A 21,514-nucleotide genomic window follows, 5' to 3' on the forward strand; every position below is an offset into this window, starting at 1 on the left:
CAATAGCGCCTCCACTTTCCATTACACGATTGCTCCTATGATGGACCAACCGTGAAAATCTGTTATCTGGGGTTCCTTTTCATCAATAGCAGCCCCGTCAACACATTACAACAGAGGCTTCCTTACTAGGATGGGGAGCCTACATGGGGCCCCTTTCAACACAGGACCAATGGTTGCCACTGGAGGCGCATCTACACATAAACCTCTTAGCACTACGTGCAATTTTCAATGCCTACAAATGTTTTCGCAAACACATTCAGAACACCATGGTGAGAATATTCACAGACAACATTACGGCCAAGTATTACGTGAACCGCCAGGGCGGAGCTCACTCCCGTTCCCTGTGCACGGAAGCTATCCGCTTCTGGAATTGGTGCATTCACCACGGAATAACACCTACGGCATCTTACTTACCTGGCACCACCAACGTGACTGCAGACTTCCTCAGCAGGCACTTCGACATGAAGCATGAGTGGGAACTGCATGATGGAGTCCTGCACATGCTTTTCTGACGCGGGGGTACCCCTTGGATAGATCTCTTCGCAAGCTTCAGCAACGCGAAGTGTCACAAGTACTGCTCCAGAGCAGGTCTTGGCCCGGCCTCCCTAGGAGATGCCTTTCTCATCAGTTGGCATGGACCCCTCCTCTATGCCTTCCCCCCATTCCTCTGATTCTGAGACTCCTTCAGAAAGTGAGGACACATGGGGCACGACGCATCCTCTTAGAGCCAGATTGGCCACGCCAACATTGGCTCCCCTTTCTTCATTGGCTCGCCTGTCCTCACGTCTACCCATCCACCTCCCACTCCTCCCGAACCTCCTCACTCAGAACCGGGAACAGCTGAGGCATCCCCAGATTCACACTTTGAGCGTCACAGCATGGTTCCTAACTGGCTGAACCCATCTGAATCTCAGTGTTCGGCACCAGTTAAACACGTTCTTATACGTAGTAGATGGCAAACTACGAGGAATACTTCACAAGTGGCGCAGGTTCACTTCCTGGTGTGCTATTAAACATCATCGCCCTGGAGTGGCTCCTCTCCCTCTGTGCTGGACTGTCTAATGCACCTAAAAGAGACTGGTCTTGCGTTAGCATCTCTCTGGGTGCACCTGGTGGCGATTTCAGCCTTTACATCACTGGTGGACCAAGCTTCCATCTTCACTCAACCCACCACAAAGAGATTCCTCAAGGGCCTCACTAATGAGTCCCCCATGAGATCCAGTCTCACCAATATGGAACTTGACGTGGTTCTTGAGGCCCTAATGGGGCCACCGTTTGAGCCATTGGCCACCGCATCATTACACCTTCTAATGGTAAAAACGCTTTTCCTACTTGCCGTAACATAAGCATGCAGAGTAGGAGAGCTTTCGGCCATGATGGCCACACCACTGTACACAATACTAAGACTACACCCGAAATTCGTTCCAAAGATTGCATCCCATTTCCACGTCAATGAGCCAATAGTTCTTTCAGTGTTCTACCCAAAACCCCATTCCTCACCACAGGAAGTAGCCCTCCATTCCCTAGATGCGCGGAGGGCCCTGGCCTGCTATATCGACCAGACCAGACCCTTCAGACTCACTGACCGTTTGTTCATCTCCTTGGCACGTAGGTCAAAAGGGCAACCAATATCCTCCCAAATGATCTCTAACCTAATAACCTTCTGCATAACAGAAGCCTATGCAGCTAAATGTATACTTCTCCCATTCCACCCTCGTGCCCATTCCACCAGAGCCATGGCTGCATCGACGGCCTTCCTTAAAGGGGTTTCCCTTTAAGACATTTGCAGGACGGCCACTTGGTCCTCTCACGAGACTTGTGCTAGACATTATTCTTTATCTTTGGGCATCCATTTGGATGGGGTGGTAGCAACTGCGGTGCTCTCCACAGCAAATAGATAGGGATTCCGTACTTCCCTCCTTCCGTTCTGGCAACTACTGCTATGCAGTCACCCACAGTGGAGCACCCGCGGGGACATCCTTGAAGAAGAAAGTGAAGTTACTCACCTTGGTGCAGTAACTGTCGTTCTTCGAGATGGTGTCCCTGCAGGTGCTCCACTACCCGCCCTCCTCCCCGCTTCAGAGTCCGCTTTTTTTTCTTGTGTCTTACAGACTCCGAGGCGATCTCGAGGAACTGGCAGGTAGCTGGACGACGCACAGGAAAAGAGTGCAAATGCCGCAAGCACAGCAGCGCATGCGCGGTTCAGCCGAATAGTGCTTCTAACAAATCTCTGTTCTGCGGCGCTGGGGCAAGCCCAGCACCCATAGTGGAGCACCCATGGGGACACCATCTTGAAGAACGACAGTTACTGCACTAAGGTGAGTAACTTTGCTTTTCCATGGATTAAAAACTGATTTTAACTGTGGAACAAATTAAATGAGTACTAAGAATTATCTGATAGGATGTCCATAATTTAGTGTTAAAATTCTTGTTTTTATTATATCATTTAACAGAGTAAAACATTTCCCACGTTCATAATACTGAGACCTCCCAGTGGATTTGTTACTAGCTAAAGTCCCAATACCATTTTTGATCACATGAACTTTAGTTTTGAACAAGCATAACATGAGTTTTAAGTTTCTCTAAATTTCTTCTGAGCATAATACACATTGCAAAGTATGTAACATATTAAAATGCTATACACTTAGTTTTATGTAGTTTGTATTTAGCTTATGAAAAATGTAACGACAGTATTGTAGCATAATATCAAATTAATTAATATTTAGCTTCTATTTTGGCTCTGTAGAGTTCTTAGAAAGTAATACATTAATTAGCTTGGAACCCATTATCAAACTGCTGAATAGTTTGCAGATGACCAAACAAAATATTTTATTCTACATCTACAGAAAGTATTTAATGTTTCCAAAAAGAAGAGAAGGTACAGTATGCTTCAGCAGAACAGTGCATCTAAAATTGGTAAGTAATACACATTTTTAAGGATAATTGTCTGCCTGAAGGAGGATGCTGTTTTTTTAAAGAGCTTTTGCTTTTCAAATAAAGTTTTCAGGTGCCAGAACACACCACTATAAAGTATATACCTTATTGTAGATTTAAAAAAAAACATGAAATCTTTTTAGGGTAATGCAATAGCCCTATGGATATGAACATTTTTTTATAAGGAAGGATCCTTAACCTCACATTTTGCAACAGATGATCAGAACTATGCTTTATAATTCACCATATATCGCATGGAGAAGTTAAGGCAGTTTGAGATTCATTGTGTTAAACTTCTGCTGATTAGAAGCCAGTCCTTTTGAAACACAGTGGATTTCTTCTCCCAAAGTATCCTGTGATTTGTCTTCCTCAAAGCTTGTTTCCACTTCACTAGGCCATGTACGGTCAGGAGATGGATTTGAGCCAACAGGTGTTGATGCCTCTGTTATGCCATCATTGCTTAATAATCCCACAGACTCTTCCTCTATAAACCCAACTTTATATTTTGGTAGATTCTTTCTCTGATATCTGTCTGGGTTTTTTAGTTTACTTCTTTGCTTTTCAATCTCAGCATCACTTGCAATATTGGCAAAGGTTTTCAGTCTGGTTTTAAGTTCAGATTCTGCTTCCTCTATATACCGGGCTGCTAATGTTCTTCTACAGCATTTATGTATTATTCTGGAGATTTAAAAAAAAATGTTTAGTCAGGCAGTAATGTCCACAGTGTAAATAGCAAGACAAATTGCTGCTGCACAGCCTGTTTATTCATAACAACTGGGTAATCTTTCACCTGTAGAATCTGGAGGTGATTCAGTGGTGTTGCTGGAGGCACCAGGAGTAAACCCTGCCCTTCAGCTCCGATCACCAGAAATTATGCCTCTGGCAGTGGAACAGATTGGTAGTTGGTTCAGTTTCTACTGACCAGTTTGTCTTATAACTAATTTGTATTCATTTTTGCGCAGAAGTGACTTAATTTTAACTTGTAGCTCCGCTCTCCCTCTTCTGAGGTGAGGAATCATTGGAATATTAAGGCTCTGGGCACAGCACCTGTCTTGTAGGCTTCCTCTACTATATTGCTGCAAGCTCCCCACCTACACTTTGATACAGTACGTGCTTTGAGCCAGACTAGTGTGCTCGGACTCTACCAAATCTCCTGCACAAACCTGCAATTCCACCATAGGAAGGATTGAACATGAGGATTCCCAGGCAGGGGAGAACCCTGCACAGCCTGCTTAGAGCACAGAGGGTAAAAATCAGGGTGAAACCCATTTTTGTTATTTGCTGGGGCTTTTCTCCTCCCAGAAGCTCTCACAATGCAGAAAGTCTGGGTATGGGAGAAGCCTGTTCCTCCTGGGCAACCTGGTGGCCCTTCCAGAGATAGGTGCTAAGAGATGAAAGAGGGAGAAGGAAGGGATCTCTCTCTATCCTTCCTCCTCTCCAGAGGCTGACATCATATGAAAGGATAAGAAGCTGAGTCACCTGAGGATTATTCTCATGCAGCAGCAGCACCATAGTCGAACTATAGAGGCACAAGTGAAAAATCCCTTCTCATGTTCGAGTCCCTTGAGTTACTAAGTAAAGCTCTGAGTGGTACTAGGTCACTCCTAGAGAAGTTCCTTGGGCACCAGCCAGGCTGCAGTAGCTTGATGTCAGGTTATCAGGGCCATCTGAGCAGGGGATCTCAATCTGTCTTTCTGAGGTCACTCCAATATGCTTGAAAAAAACTCCACTGTCCACCTTTTCCAAGGCCGGCATTAGTGGGTAGCAAGCAGGACATGTTGCCTGAGGCTCTGTCACAAGGCCTTTGCAAAGCTGTTTTGCCCAAGCTTTGGCTTCATTTCTGGATGGTAGGGTTCAAGGCCTTAGGTGTCAGCTCCATGCAGTGGGGCTTCAATTTTCTGCCTTCAGCCCCAAATCTAACAGTGATCCTGCTTGACACACTTCCTGAAACCTGCTTACTCCCCCCCCCCCCGCCCCCCATAGTGGGCTTGGGACCTCTGTTTGAGAACCTCTGATCTAAGGGACTATTGTCCTTGGTTGGGTCATTCCAAGACCAGGATGAATAGTGTGCTATGCCTTCCTGTAAACAATCAAAGGAAGCACAGTTATATACCTACCATCACAACAGAAAAAATTCACATGGTTCCTCCCAGATGGAAAGCCAGTGGCTCACACAGAGCTCATTATTAATAGTAAATACCTTCCCTTCAAGCAATAATGAGACAAAGATTTCCTATACCCTCCTTTGTAAGAACATCGTACAATGAGAATAGGGGCTTTTGGTTCAAAATAAAATGCCTAAACACGGAGCCTGCCAGTTCCTTGCTGGAGCTCGACCCAGGCAGACCTAAAGGCTGACTGGGAGAACAGTAACACTCGGGACAGCTCCGAGTGGGAGCTGGACTTCACGCCTGGTCAGAACCAGGTCCAGCGGCTAAAGACTAGCCATTAAGCCAACAGCAACAGTTTGCAGAACCCTGGAGAAGAAGGACTTGACCACAAGGCCCAAGAGAAATGGCTGGACAGAGCAGCTTCCCAGGGAAGTGGCCCAGGGAACATGATAACAACCGACCTCTGAGACTCAGCAGGTAACTGCTACTTACAGGGTACCTGGGCTGGGACCCAGAGGAGTGGGCAGGCCTGGGTTTCCCCCTCCCTGAGCCCCCAGCAGCCACAACGGGATAAGGAGCCTGGGTCCAGGCCACATACTGGACACTTCCTCTCCCGCAGACAGCTGGGCAGAGAGACCACAAGAAGGGCAGAGCCCTTTACACATATGAGTCTCCCCAAACAGACCCTGTACATCCAAATTCACAGCTGTGAGAATTGGGAAACAGAGAAATCAGTGGTTGAGTATGCAGAGAAGCCTGAGTCCTCACTATAAGAGCAAGCACAGAAATACTCCTTTGGTCACAACCAGTACAAGAGGTGCTGAAGAAAGGACTCCTCTCCTATGAGAGAGAAAAATGTGAAACAAAAGCTCTCAGGGAATCTTATTTTATTTTTTTCTAAACTGATAAAATCCTCAACATGACCATACAAAAATGCTCATTTTGTTTTTAGCTCTTACAATACCTATACAAGACTTTGAGCTACTCTCAGCACCTACCCTCCTAAGAAATGGCTGGTAGTAGTCACAGTAATTATCAGTTCCACATCTCTACCCAATCAGTGTCCTGTCTAGAGAAACAGAGCTACTCAGAACTTGCTGCTGGTATTTTAACCCAACAGTTGTTTAAATCAAAACTAGCTTGAGCCCAGCAGAAAAAATTGTTCCGTAGAGTTTAAAATGGGCCCACATCTGACCACAGTTTTACCACCATGGTAAAGATTTACAAAGATCCAAATTTTCATTGCACACATGATTTTTTGGTAGTGGTCAGCCACAGTCAATTGTCTCCAGCAATTGGATGTGCTGGTGCTACACATAGCTTTCTTTCATCCTCAGAATGGGATTTCACAAAATGTCTTGCAGAACAGCTGCAATGCAAAATCAAGCATTCCCAGATCATGTTTGAATTTCCATTTGTGGACATCTATATACATAAATCCAATTCAATTTTCATTTATATGCAAACTACTGAAGCATGCCTTACAGAGTGGGCAGACAATCTGGAAGACCAAACAACGTGGGTTATGATCCCTCACAGAAAAGCAGAGCATTCAGCTCACACCTTGTGCTGTACAATTTTCCAAAATCTCAGCACACACCTCCTTTTAGTTCATTTCAACTGCTAGTGTGTGTGAGAGAACAAAATACAAGAATAGCTATATCAGATCAGGTTAGTGGTAAGCTGGAAACAACTTAGCATTGGGCAGTTATGGAATAATAGTAATAATGATGATACTGATAGCATCACAACATTCTGGAGCTCTTAGCTGCTTGATGGTTGTCAAAGTCCTACTGCTAAGCATGAAAAAAAAAAGTAGGTATCAGTCCTAGAAATGTTTTCTAAGCAGGCATATGGAGTCCCTATGTAAATATTTCTAGGTGTCAAAATTAATCAAATAGTAGACAAGCTTGTGGCCTGTCTTTCCAGTTACCATTACCTCTCTAAAGCAGGTATTGAAATTAGTTCCTCTATCTAAACAAAAGCCATACTGTGCTGTTGTGAAGAAAGGGATATGATGCCAGAAACCTTGCTGCCCAAGACTCTTTCTTTTCATAATTTATGAGAAATAGTTCTCTGATAATTTTGTTCCAATCTTCAAAGTGCTTTAGAAGGTGGGGCATAAATGGGCATTCCTACAGCTCTATCAATATACATCAAGCACATGACAGTTGTATCCTATTCAAAAATTCCAATGCCTGTGAGTTGCAGCAGGCAACATGTTAAAATTCTATACCATCTGGTGTCCAGGACATCATTCAGGAAAGGAAAAGTCCCTACTGGCATTGTGGGAACAGAGTGTCTGAGCCACAGCTGAGGAAGATTTGCACATTGGGATGGTATTCATCTGAGAAGAGGTGCCATGGAGCTGAGTCTGAATTAATTCCTTGCATTACAAAGCTTTTGCTTTATACAGGGGAAAATCTATTTCTACCTATTATCCTTCTGTAAAATCTTACCTATTAACCTTCTGTTAAAATTCTGCTTTGGCCTTCCCACCTGACACACTCCACTTTTGTGAAGCTCTGCTCATTACTTCCCATTAGTAATGAATGAGGAGAGAAATAGCAACAGAATGAGAAAATCACCTGATAATTTTTTTCCTCTTAGTAGCTTCTCTCCTCATTCAACCTACCCTGCCTGTTAGTCTGATAAATTAAAATAACTGGCCTACAGTTTGTAACAATTGTTATTGTCGTAATGCTAATAGTGGCTGCCAATGGGTTGCTACAACAATGGACAAACTCTTCTGGCAGCCTAAGTAGAAGGGTGGGACTTAGGCCTGGTACTTCCAGCAATGACAATTTGGTGAGCCACTGAATTGCACAGGAAAGATTCATTGTCCTTTTGTAGTGAATGAAAGCAACTAGTAACTGAAAATGATCAAGAAATTCTTCATTGTGCATGAAGCAGGTTACTGCCCTGCACTGTGGCAGCAGAGAACTTATTTCATATAATGAAATAAATATTAGAAACAAGTTAATATCTAACTAGGGACATCCAGTGCAGCCTGAGGGCTAAATGCAGCCTCCCTCAGCATAAGCAAGATTTTTGGTGACGTTTAATCATTATGGGTCTGATCTAACACCCACTGAAGCCAGTAACCAGCATCAAGACTAATACATCAAAGAAAATACTGGTACTAATTAAATATGGATCTCTATGTTTTATATAAAATGTTTGGAAATGTGCATCATGATATGATAGGGACCTCTGGCTCCTAGTAAGCTGTGCACGTGGGCCCCACTATCACAGTGTCCACAATTCTCCTTATTTGTACCCCAAGCTCAGCTCTACTATCATATCTGCCCTTCTGTTCCAATAAGTGAAGGGCTGTACGGGGGTCATGTCTGACAAACAATCTTAAAGCATTATAGAAATAGATCCAATGCAAAAAAGATTCTTACACCCAAGATGTAACTAGGATAAGACTTGTTCCTAAGCAGGAAATTAAGAAAACAATCCAGATTTGCAGAGTTCCTGAAAAAGATGAATACAAAAACAAAACCAATAAAAAAAAGAGCATGTCACATATTTATCTTGCTTCCTCTTGTTTAACTGTAGCATATGGATGGATATAAGTTACACCATTCAGTTTGAAAGGAGAGCCAGAAGGATAAGACCGAAATTCAAGGAGCCCAAAAGAAATCATCATACAGGTTAATTTGGAAGCATTTCAGCAACTAGCCATAGAGTTTCAATCTTATGTAGTACTTTTCTGCCTGCTAATGAAAATACATTGGCCAGGTAATGAAAAAACATGGGTCTTAACTTTCTCTCTTGCATTGTCCTGGACCCTTGGGTAAATTGTTACCATTCCGATTCTGGAAAATGTTACGCCCTCTCTGCACTCACTTGCCTTAGTGTAAATGATCAGACAAGGCACAGGGCAAGAGAAGATTTGGGTGGACGGGTTGGTATATGGGTGGTCTCAAGTCTTCTGCATGATAATAGATGAGGCCATTGAATTAAGTATGGTAGGGGAGACTTCTAAGTAGCTGGTTAGCTCATGACAGAAAACATAAATTTGATAAGAATAATAAAGAAAAAGATTACCTTTCGTAACTGTTGTCCTTCAAGATATGTTGCTCGTGTCCATTCCATGTAGGTGTGCGTGCACTGAGAGCATGAGTCATCCGAAGTTCTTCCCTTAGCAGTACCCATTGGTCCAGCAGGGGAGCCCCCCTGCAGTTGTGCCACTGTATCGATTAATATATACCCCTGCTGGCCCTCCACCCCCTCAGCTCCTTTTTACTGGACTACTCTGAAAAAGGGGAGATGGGTGGGATTTGGAATGAACATGAGCAACACATCTCAAAGAACAACAGTTCTGAAAGGTAAGTAACTGTCTTTTCTTCGCCGACTGATTGCTCATGTCTATTCCATGTGTCCTCCCTAGCCTGATGAGCCAACACATAATAGCTGGCAAAGGTGTGGACCAAAAACTATATGGCAGACTTACAGGATGGGGACCTGAGCCACAAAGGAGGCCTGTACCCTAGTGGAATGGGCCATTAGAGGAGGGGCTGGTACCTTGGTGAGACCATAGCACTCCTTGATGCAGGATGTTATCCAAGAGGAAATCCTCTTAGTGGAGACGAGCTGATTGACCGTTTAGCCTCTCAGCGATTGCCACGAACAACTGTGGAGACTTACGAAAGGGCTTGGTCCTGTTCAAATAAAATCATGCAGTGGTGCCTCGAAGCCAGTGCTGAGGTGCCCAGTACCATGACTGTGGCACGGTGCCACCTAGAGTTGTGCTTCTTCACCAATCCTGATGCCAAGGCCGGAGACAAAGCAATAAGGTCTCTCACAGCCTTGAAGGTATCTGGCATTGAGGGCTCCAGAAAGTCCTCCACAGGACTAGGATCCTGCTGTGGGCTGGACTGGTGCTGACCTGACCTCGAAGGTCCGGGTGCCAAACCCACCAGTGCCACATGCCTCGCCTGAGGGCACACTGCTGGCACGTGCCTCAACAGAGACATGCCCCTTGAGGCACCGGGGATTGTGACCAGTGTTGAGGTTACCACAGCGTTCTGTGTTGCTGGTGCCTGCCCAATGCTAGTGCCAGGTGAAGTGCCACCTCCAATAGGAGGATCTTCAAGCCAGAACTTCCTTTCCCACTTAGTACATGTTTTGAAAAGACCTGCAGATCTTGCAGTACTTGGACTGATGGGTTTCCCTGAGGCACTTGAGACAAGCTTCATGGGCTTTTGGCACTTCACACAGCGTTTGAAGCCCTGGGGCCCTGCCATGCCCCGCCACACATGCTGGGGATGCAAAGGGAGCCCCTGCGCCAAAATCAGTTTACATGTTGAACTTCACTCGTCTGGCACCTGCCACCCCTCCCCTCTGCTGGCTCCCTAGGTCCCGCTGCCAGCTGGGCAACACAGCTGCCTTGACCCCACTGCCACAGCTGCTACTCCAGCCCCACTGCCCGCATGGCAGCATGCAGCCCTGGCCCTGCTGCTGGCTGGCGCACAGCCCCAATCAGGCTGCCAACCTGCTGAGGCCCTAGCTGAGTTGCCATGGCCCTGGCTCCACTGCCGTGGCAGCAGACAGGCTTCCCCTGCTGGGATGCTTCTGCCTGGCCTTGTAGCCAGTGAGGCTGCTGGGCTCTGTCCCCACTGCTGGTCCAGCACAGAGCCCCTCTCAGGCTACCACAACACAGTCCTATGGCTGGACCGGTATGCATAGGCCAGGTTGCTGGGCTGCCTCTGTCCCACTACCACAGCTCCGCTATCACTGCTGGGCTGCTGAGGCCCTCATCCCGCTATCACCAGTCTTGCTGTGCGTGGGGCTCTCAGCAGCTGGCTCTCCTCCCCTGAGGCTCTCTTGTTCAGCAACATCAGGATGAAAGAATCCGGGTTTAGAGAGATGCAACCTGTACTAACACTTAGCAAACTATTTACGGAAGAAAAGAACAATTAACCAGAAAAACACTAACTAAACTGCAGAACAACAGGTGAGAAGTGCTAAGAGGTGCTTGCAAAGCAAGAGTAGATTACCTTCCAACAACCCCCAGGAGCAGTAAGAAGGAACGAGGGGGTGGAGGGCCAGCAAGGGTATATATTTGCAGATATAGAAATACCACTCCTGGGGGTTCCCCTGCTGACCCAATGGTGGTAAGGGAAATATTTCTGATGATGCGTGCATGCAGCACACACACACCTACATGGAACGAATATGAACAATCACTTGAAGAAGAACTAGCAATTAGATGCCACATTTATCATTGTCAATCCAGTGTGCTTTACAGAAAATGACTTACCATGACACTCTCTTTCAGTTGTGGCTCCTCTTCTCTCAGTAGTTTGTTCTTTTGGACAGTTTTTGCAGGCAGTCTGCCCATACTTTTTATTATAGGACCCAGATGCACAGAGAATACATGTGGTATCATATCTTGCACTGAATCTACCAGGTGGGCATGTTACTATTTAAAAAAATACAATGGAGTAAAATTTGATTTTAATAAACGTACATTCAGTTGTTTTATTTGAAGAATTTTAAGTCTTGGCTTGCATAAGGAGACAAAAACTTTGTCTTTTGCTGACTAGTGGCCTGGTGGACATGGGGTTTTAAAGCAAATTTAAAGCTTATTTTCAGCAACTGTAAAATAAGTCACCTAAAGCTCAAATTTAACTTATTTAGAACGATGAAAGAAATTACTCAGATTGAAGCCAGACGTGGAAGGTTTTCACCTTAAAGGAGACTTCCAAAGAGGTAAAAGCAAACAAACAAAAGAAAACATGTTTGAAAGCTTCAGAGGGTAATTTTTCACATAGTTTGATGTAGAAACAAGACTTAAAGGGATTTTTCTTTTTTAATAACTGGGAGAGTGAGGAGGGAAAGAGAGAAGATTGGACATGACTCTGTCTTTAATTGAAGACATAGGACTGTGAAATCGTTAACACTTTTTCTTTAAACTTTTTTAGTTATTTGAGTTAAGTTTAATAGGATTTTCAAAAAACAAACCCACTGATTTTTAAATGATCTGAATATAAATCCATTCCCCTCCCAGTTAGATTACAATGTCATCATAATACTAGATCACTGGTTATTAATAGCGTGCTCTTGAGAAAATGGAAGGCAAGACTATTTCCTCTTTTTAAAAAAAAAAGACAAAACTTACTTCTAGACTTCTGTATACAATATAAAGTAGCAAAACCTCACAAACATACCCCCCACACATGTGCACATGCACACACACACCTTTTCATGTCACCTTTCAAGGATGAGCATTCCCAAATATATGTTTTGACAATCTTAACCTAAAGTACTTGTCAATGTCATCCTCAAAACTACTGAAACCCATTGACAAGTCCAAATGACAAAATCCTTTCAGATCCCTCAAGTGAAGAAGAAATTAGTGAGAAAGATACAAAACGCTTGGAGAATGTGCTGGGTAAAGGCTGAGGGAAATATCTGCAAACATTAAGCCACATTTCTTTTTGTCATGTTCATATCCATTCCTTTCTGATTTTCATGAGCGAAGTTCTATTTGTACAAGAGTTAATGGAAAACATATTTCAGACATGCACCTGAGACTTACTTAAGCAAAATACAAAAGCTATTTTGTGATTACATTAAATTGTTTGGAAAGCGAAGTTACTCACCTCCGGTGCAGTAACTGTCGTTTGTTGAGATGGTCCCCGTGGGTGCTCCACCGAAGGTGCTGGGCTTGCCCCGGCACCACAGAAACAGAGATCTTTTAGTGTAACAGTACCCCACCGGACTGTGCATGCGCAGTGGCATCTCGCAGCATTCGCGCCACTCTGAGCGCGCGCGCAGTCTGGCTCCCACCAGTTCCTCGAGTCCACCTCAGAATCTAGAAGATATAATAAACAAGAACGGACTCCGAAGTGGGGAGGAGGGCGGGTAGTGGAGCACCCATGGGGACCATCTCGAAGAACAACAGTTATTGCACCGGAGGTGAGTAACTTCGCTTTCTTCTTCGAGGAGTCCCGTGGGTGCTCCACCAAAGGTGACTGTGCAGCAGTGCCCCAACAGCAGGAAGGAAGGAAAAATTCTTATCGGAGTCCTATTTATCTGCTGAAGAGAGCACCGCTGATGCCACCATGGCCGCTGAGAGCCTGCCTTGATGTATGGCATAATGTTTAACGAAAGTGACATGGGAGGACCAAGTCACTGCTCTACATATGTCCTTAAAAGAGACACCCTTGAGGAATGCCATAGAGGCTGCCATCACCATTGTAGAATGGGCCCGGGGCTGTATCAGGAGAGGAATATGTCTCAAGGCATATGCCTCGGTGATGCAACTGATAATGAGCTTGGACATACGCTGGGAGGATAATTGTTGCCCTTTTGATTTATGAGCCAGGGAAACTATCTAATTGTCCTCCTAAAGTCCTTGGTACGGTCTATGTAGAACGCTAGGGCTCTCCTAACATCGAGAGTATGGAGGGCTGCCTCCCTTGGAGAAGTACGTGGTTTCTAGTAGAAGGAAGGGAGGACGATCGGTTCGTTTATGTGGAAACTCGATGACACTTTGGGTATGAACTTAGGATGGAGACGCAGTATTTCGCTGTCCTCACTAAATATCGTATATGGCAGGATCGCCATGAGAGCCGATAATTTGCTCACTCTATGTGCCAAAGTAATCGCAAGGAGAAAAAGTACTTTCATGGTTAATAAGCAGAGAGGCACCATAGCCAGTGGTTTAAATGACGGATTGGTCAGTGCTTCGAGCACAACATCCAAGTTCTGGGGGGAGAGTGGGCTCCTGAGGAGGCCCTTCAAGGGCCCGTAGGTTGATCAGGCCCTTGAAAAATCTTTTCATAATCGGGTGCGCAAACAGAGAGGTGTCCCCAAAAGGTTGCCTGAAGGCTGAAATGGCTGCTGGGTGGAACTTAAGTGATGATAGGGCCAATCTTATTTGCTTTAGGTGAAGTAAGTAGTTGAGAGTGACAGAAAGTGGGGTCGATTCCGGACATTCATTGTGAGCTGTGCACCACGACACGAAACGATGCCATTTTGACAGGTAAGTGTTTCTAGTCATCTGTTGTCTACTGTGGATGAGGATATCTTTAACTTGTGAGGAGCAGAGGTCTTCCATGGGGTTTAGCTAGCGAGGAGCTGTGCGGTCAGGTTCAGTGTATGGAGAAGGTTTGGGGAGGCTGGGAGCGGAAAAGGTGGCAGAGGCGACGTGTCAAAGAAAGGGGAACCAATGTTGGTGCGCCCACGCTGGAGCTCTGAAGATGATTTGGGCCTTGTCCGATTTCACCTTCCGGATGACTCTGGGAATCAGAGGGGTTGGTGGAAATTCATACAGGAGAGGGCCGGTCTAGCTGATCAAGAAGACATCGCCGAGGGAGGCCGGACCTATGCCCGCTCTGGAACAATACTTTCTGCATTTCTTGTTGAGGTGAGTTGCGAACAAATCTATTATGGGAGTACCCCAGCGGTGAAAGAGAAGGCTGAGAACTCCATTGTGCAGTTCCCACTCATGTTCCTGGGCTAAGTGCCTGCTGAGGAAATCTGCTGTCACGTTTGTAGCGCCAGGTAAGTAAGATGCCACAGGTGTTATTGCATGGTGAATGCACCAGTTCCAGAACTGGACTGCCTCCCTACATAGGGAATGGGATCGAGACACTCACACCCCCGACGGTTCACATATTACATAGCGGCTACGTTGTCTGTGAGAATCCTCACCGTGGATCCGCAGATCTGAGGTTGCAAGTATTTGCAGGCATTGTATATTGCTCGCAACTTGAGGAGATTTATATGGAGATGTGCCTCTGAAAGTGACCATTGAGCTTGTACTGACATTGTGCCCATGTGTGCACCCCATCCTATAAGAGAAGCGTCCGTAGTTATGTGGTACGTCGGTTGCTGTTGTTGAAAAGGTACGCCAGTGAGGAGGTTTCTGGCATTGGTCCACCAAGCGAGCAACGTGAGAAGAGATTGTGGAGGAATCACTGTTCTGTGTAATTCGTGCTTGGTATGATTGTACACTTGGGCAAGCCAGTGTTGAAGGCTGCAAAAGTGGAGCCTGGCGTGACGTACCACGTAAGTGGTCTCAGCAATATGACCCATGAGATGGAGGCATGTGATAATCTGGACGGTAAGACTGTGTTGGACAATTCCTATGAGCTCCTGAACAGCGTCGAACCTTTGAAAGGGTAGATAAGCCCTCGCTGAGGTGGCGTCGAGACAGGTACCAATGAATTCTAAGTCCTGGGTCAGAAGAAAAGTGGACTTTTGGTCGTTGATAAGAAACCCAATTCGCAGAAGGTGTGTCTGACCACAGTGACCATTGTAGATGTCTCGGTTGATGACTGCCTAATCAAAGGCAGGTCTTCTAAGTAAGGGAACAAGGGAATGGAGTTCTTTTTTACCCATCCCCAACCGAACTCTTTAGTGGTGGATGCAGCATAGCAAAGATCGAAAGCCCCTCAATACAGAAATACCTCCAACAAGGATGTAAAGTGATTGGACTTACTTGGTAGGAAGGTGTACATATCCGTGACACTCATGCTCCGGATAGCGGACTACACAGCACACCTTTCTAACCACATATTTGACAATTTCATGAAACTCACACCCCTGCTAGATCATCTGCCGGAAGCAAAGCGGCCCATACTCAAATCGGTGGTCCAGGAGGGCTACACATCAGCCAGAACTGCCCTACAAATAGCCATGGATATAGCAGACACAGCAGCAAGATCCACCGCCACAGTGGTAATGATGCAACGAGCATCTTACCTTCAATTGGCCGCAGTCCCCAAAGACCTCCAGACTAAAGTCGAGGATTTGCCCTTCGACAGGGACAAACTATTTTCTGAGAAAACCGACAGTGTGCTACACTCCTCCAAGGACTCTTGAACAACACTGCGGACGCTGGGCATGTACACCCTTCTGTATTGGTGTCGATGTTATCCCCCATATCATAAATGCTATGACTACCCTTACGTCCGACAACAATGGCAGAACCAGCAGAGGGCCATTGATCACCAACGGAACAGACAAAGACCACAGATGCATCGCACCCAGACGCCAATGAACACCAACCAGTAGGTTTGACACCTCGGTCGAGGGTACGCAGACAAACGCAAATACCAGCAAAAGTCACCAAGGTCACCAATACTGTCGCTGCCTGAGGCCCTTCTACCATCAATAGGCCTCAATTACCACAGACAGATGGGTGTTAGAGATAATCCAATCAGGATACTCCATACCCTTCATCACCATTCTCTCCACTTCCCCCCCCCCACCCTGTCCCTCTTCAGGGACCCATCTCACGAATCCCTGCTATGCACCGAAGTCGACCATCTTCTCTACATTGGTGCAGTAGAACCAGTTCCAGCACAATTCAGAGGCAGGGGATTCTATTCCTATTAGTTCCTCACCCAGAAGAAATAGGGCGGATGGTGACCAATATTAGATCTCCAGAACTTGAACAAGTTCTTATGGAAACAACGTTTCAAAACGGTGACCCTCGCTTCGATAATACCTGTGTTAGATCAACACGACTGGTTTGAGCCTCGACCTTCATGACGCATATTTTCACGTCACAATCCACCCGGTGCACAGACAATTCTTACGATTCATAGTCGGAACAAGTCATTTCTAATACAGGGCCCTCCCCTTTGGCCTTTCCACTGCCCCCAGGGTAGTCTCAAAAATCCTGGAGGTAGTAGAAGCACACCTCCGTCGAGAAGAAGTTATCATATTCCCTTATTTGGACGATTGCCTACTGAAAGGCCACTCTCGCACCAATGTTCTCGGTATGCTCAAGACCACCATGAGAACTTTCCATGCCCTTGGGCTACTCATAAACAACCAAAAGTCCATTTTTCAACCAACTCAGGAGTTGGAATTCTTTGGTGCCCATATAGACGTGATCATAGCAAGAGTAAACTTACCAGTTCAGAGATTCCAGACTATCCAAAACCTCATAGCAGTTGTTCGAGTCAGTCCATCCGTCCAGATACTTACCTGTCTAAAGCTCATGGGCCACATGGCAGCTACAACTTATGTCATCCGTTACTCCGGACTTCATCTTTGCAGCCTTCAGTATTGGTTAGCAACCGTATGCAACCACATGAAACATGACCTCCACAGGTCAGTTACCACTCCACCATCTGTTACCCAATTGCTCCAGTGGTGGACGAACCACACGAATCTCCTGGCAGGCATGCCTTTTCATGCACAAAAACTATCTGGTCACGTAACCATGGATGCCTCCCTTCTAGGCTGGGGAGCACAAATGGACATTTCAATACAAGGTCACTGGTCACGTTCCGAGACACAACTCCATATAAATCTCCTGGAGCTTCGGGCAATCTTCAATGCTTGCAGAGCTTTCCTCAGTCATATCCGCTATACCACAGTGAGGATCCTCAGGGACAATGTCACTTTGATGAATTATGTGAACCGCCAAGGTGGAGCTTGCTCCCGCTCCCTCTGCACGGAAGCGATCCGCTTTTGGAACTGGTGCATTCGCAACAGCATAACACCAGTAGCCTCTTACTTACCTGGCGTCACGAACATTAGGACAGACTTCCTCAGCAGACATTTTGCACCAGAGCACGAGTGGGAACTGCACGACAGAGTGCTCCATATTCTCTTCCAATGGTGGGGCACTCCCCTAGTAGACTTTTTGGCCACGTGCCAAAATACTAAGTGTCAGAAGTACTGTTCCAGGGCCGGACTCGGTCCAGGCTCTCTCAAAGACACATTTCTCCTCAACTGGAGCGGACCCCTCCTCTATGCAGTCCCACTTACAGTTCTCATCCCCAAAGTTCAGCAGAAGATAAGAACAGATGGCACCACAGTCATATTAATAGCACCAGCATGGGCTCGTCAGCACTGGTTCCCATTTCTTCGATGCATGTCACCATGCAGACCATACCAGTTGCCGAACCTTCTCACTCAGAATCAAGGGACGCTACGACATCCAGAAAGACATATCTTACGACTTACGGCATGGCTCCTAGTTGGTTGAATCCTGCCAAATCCCTCTGCTCTACTCAGGTTCAAAACATATTCATTCACAGTAGACAGCACACAATGAGCAGGAGCGGCCTGAGGCCGGCTGCGGCAGCTGGTGCCCTAGGTGGAACACGCGATCGGCGCCCCTGCCTGCAGGGCCGTCAATGGACTGACATCATCGGTGGGCTCCCCAGACAGCCCCGTGATGTCACCATCGGGCACCCCAGGTGGCGGCACCCTAGACTGTGGCCAAGTCTGCCAATAGCCACAGTGCCACCCCTGACAACGAGAAATACTTACCTCTCAAAATGGCGCTGATTCACTTTCTGGTGTACCTTGCATCAACTGCTCCTGTATTCCACTCCACTTCATCGTGTCCTCGATTACTTGCTACATCTAAAAAACCACAGGCCTAGCATTAGCTTCTCTCAGAGTTCATCTGGCGGCGATCTCGGCCTTTAGACAGTCTATCGAGGAAACCTCCCTTTTCGTCCACCCAACTACCAAAAGATTCGTGAAATGTCTATCGAATATAAGTCCTCCTCATTAACCTGTTCCCCCAGTATGGAACTTGGACATTGTTTTCAGTGCCCTAACCATATCGCCATTTGAACTATTAGCTACCATACCTTTGCACACCTTAACCGTGGAACTAGCTTTCCTCTTCACAATTACATCAGCACGCAGAGTCAGTGAGCTATCAGCACTAATGGCATCACCACCCTACACTATCTTTAACAAAGATGAGGTAGTCTTAAGGCCTCATCCAGCATTTATACCAAAAGTTTATTTGACCTTCCATATCAATGAACCTATTGTCCTGCCATCTTTTTACCCTAAGCCTCATTCCTCACCACGTGAAATGTCTCTCCATACACTGGACATTCATAGAACCCTCGCCTTTTATACAGATTGCACAAGATGTTTTAGGAAAACTGACTGACTAATAGTTTCTCTAGCTGACAAAACTAAGGGACAACTGTTATCATCCCAGCATATTTCTAAACTTATAGCCACATGTATAACACAGTCTTGCACCTCTAAGGGGTTACCACTCCCAACACAACCCAAAGCACATTCCACAAGAGCAATGGCAGCGTCAACAGCCTTTCTCAAAGGCATTTCTCTGAAAGACATTTGCAGAGCAGCCACGTGGTCGTCTCATGACACGTTTTTTAAACACTACGCTGTCTGACAAAAGTGGCGCTCAGATGCTGCGGTGGCATCAGCGGTGCTCTCAAAAGCAGACGAACAGGGATTCCGTATCCCACCTTCCAGCTCATTAGGGTACTGCTGCTCAGTCATCTACAGTGGAGCACCCATGGGGACTCCACTCGAAGAAGAAAGCAAAGTTACTCACCTTGGTGCAGTAACTGAAATTCTTTGAGATGGTCCCCGTAGGTGCTCCACTACCCGCCCTCCTCCCCGCTTTGGAGTCTGTCTCCTTCTTTTTCACCTGTTCACAGATTCCGAGGTGGTTTCGAGGAACTGGAGGGGGCCAGACTGTGCGAGCACAGAAAAGAGTGGAAACGCCGCAGGACGCAGTCTGGCCGAGTACTGCTACTCAGAAGTCTCCGTTCTGCGGCGCCGGGGCAAGCCCAGCACCTACAGTGGCACACCCACAGGGACCATCTTGAAGAACGACAGTTACTACACCAAGGTGAGTAACTTCGCTTTCTTCCTGGGTCTACAACCCCTGGCCTTGCGTGCCCAAGGTGGGCTCCCCAGCGCAGATCAGATGCCTCCAACTACCATTATTTTAGGTTTGGGCATTGCAAAGGGTATTCCTTTGAACATAGTTACCAGGCTAAACCGCCATTCGAGAGTGGTGACTACTTATGGAAGAAATGTGAAAGCCTTGTCCGGGTGGTGCCTGGCTGGGGTGGAAACCAACATCAGCCACATCCAGTGGGGTCTGTGAAATAGTTGTATATGTTGAACTATGGAAGTGTATGCTGCCATATGTCCCAGCAGCCTGAGGCATGTTGATTAGGTGCCTGGTAAGTTGGGCAATGAGATCCAATAGTCAGTATAGACTAGTCAGAAGTGCATCCCCAGGGATCACTGCTTAGATGCCAACCTCCATGGTGCTGAGGAGCAATGCCACACAGATGGGGATCGTTGCATGGGCCCCAGTGCTGGCTTCCCTTTGGAGACAATGACATCTTGACAGGACATCAGTGGAACTGGTAACACATAATGTCTTTAGCAGCCTAGAAGGCCTCCAGTGTAGATGGAATCTCCAGGTGCTGGGCTTCCCTACTACTATACAGGGCAGCTGGTGGGGCCTTAGGGAAGGCTGGATAGCCTAACCAATCATACAGCTCTGGAGATGTGCTGCCCTGGATGGGCCTATGCTCCTCTCCAGATTGCCCCTTGTCATAAGGGGTGTTGGGAGCACCCTCTTCCAATGTGCTTCTTCTGCTTCTTAGGCATTGATGCTGTGGTGGTTGGGTGAAAAATCAGATCTTAGCATCTCGGAGGTTGGTGAAAGGGCTGCTCCTTTTTAATTTTGGACTTGAAGCTTGTGTGGATGCAATACTAGTTGCTAACGTGGGTCTCCCCCAAACATTTTAAACAGCTCTAATGTGGATCACTGACCAGCACAGGCTTTTTGCAGTGATCGCAATGCTTGAAGCCCAGGGACTGGGGCATGCCCCATCTCTCAACTAAGTCCCTTAGGGGATTATCAGATGTAACTACAGTACTATTAAGCTAACTATTAAGATAACAATAAGAACTACTTATCTAAAAACAATTTACATGATGGGAAATAGGGGAAAACACTGAATAGAGAACACTTGCAGAAGCAAGGAAAGGTTTCAGCACATACACTTACCATGGAATGGACATGAGCATGCACTCAAAGAAGATGTTGTACTATCTACATATGCATCTTTCAACCACAGAAGGTTCTGTAGTTTTCCTGTGCAGGTGCAGTTGTTAACACTGCATACTGAAGTCCATATTAATATCTTGTTAGCATTCTCTGCTCCCCAAAATGGAGAAATTGTGTTCCACTTTATGCAGTCTCCTCCTTTCTGTCTCAAGACCAATTAGGGCTTGTCTTCTTTCCAGTGTTAACTTGGTCTTTTAACTGGGGCGTTGCCCCTTATCTGGTTCCTATTCACACAGAAAAACCCTCACTCACCTTACATCTGAGCAAGCTGGCCTAGACCGAGTACTGCTTACTTATGAGCTGGTACCTGATCACTTTGCAGTGTGGATCCAAAATAAACACTTGAGTGCTTACAGTCTTTCAGTGACTTTGCACAATTCCCTGGGTGCCCAGAAGGACAGACAAGTTCTCCCACAATTTGCTGGGGAAGAATCAGAGTGACCCAGCTTACTGCAATGCTAAGAACCATGGAATATGCTTCCAGAAATCTTAGCACTTCAAAATATGAGCACAGCACCAGTAATGGCTGCTCTTAAGTATGACTTTGCAGCATGGCCACCCCATACTAGGGATGTTAGATATCAGGTAACTGAATAGTCATGTAACCACATGAAAT

At 46.2% G+C, this 21,514-nt stretch overlaps 1 protein-coding gene across 1 annotated transcript in view; it reads right to left on the reverse strand.

Moving 5' to 3' along the window:
* Positions 1–2,460: 2,460 nt before the first annotated feature.
* Positions 2,461–21,514, reverse strand: part of LOC102462555 (zona pellucida-binding protein 1-like) — a 56,419-nt gene continuing 37,365 nt past the window's right edge. The window contains exons 8-10 of the mRNA XM_075921585.1: positions 11,317–11,478; positions 8,453–8,525; positions 2,461–3,612 (exon numbers count right to left, since the gene is read on the reverse strand). Coding sequence (XP_075777700.1) covers positions 3,198–3,612; positions 8,453–8,525; positions 11,317–11,478 — 650 coding nt within the window. The 3' untranslated portion in view covers positions 2,461–3,197. The remainder of the gene's footprint in view (positions 3,613–8,452; positions 8,526–11,316; positions 11,479–21,514) is intronic.

Source organism: Pelodiscus sinensis, chromosome 2 (genome assembly GCF_049634645.1).
Source record: "Pelodiscus sinensis isolate JC-2024 chromosome 2, ASM4963464v1, whole genome shotgun sequence".
In the NCBI taxonomy this organism is placed as follows: domain Eukaryota; kingdom Metazoa; phylum Chordata; order Testudines; family Trionychidae; genus Pelodiscus; species Pelodiscus sinensis.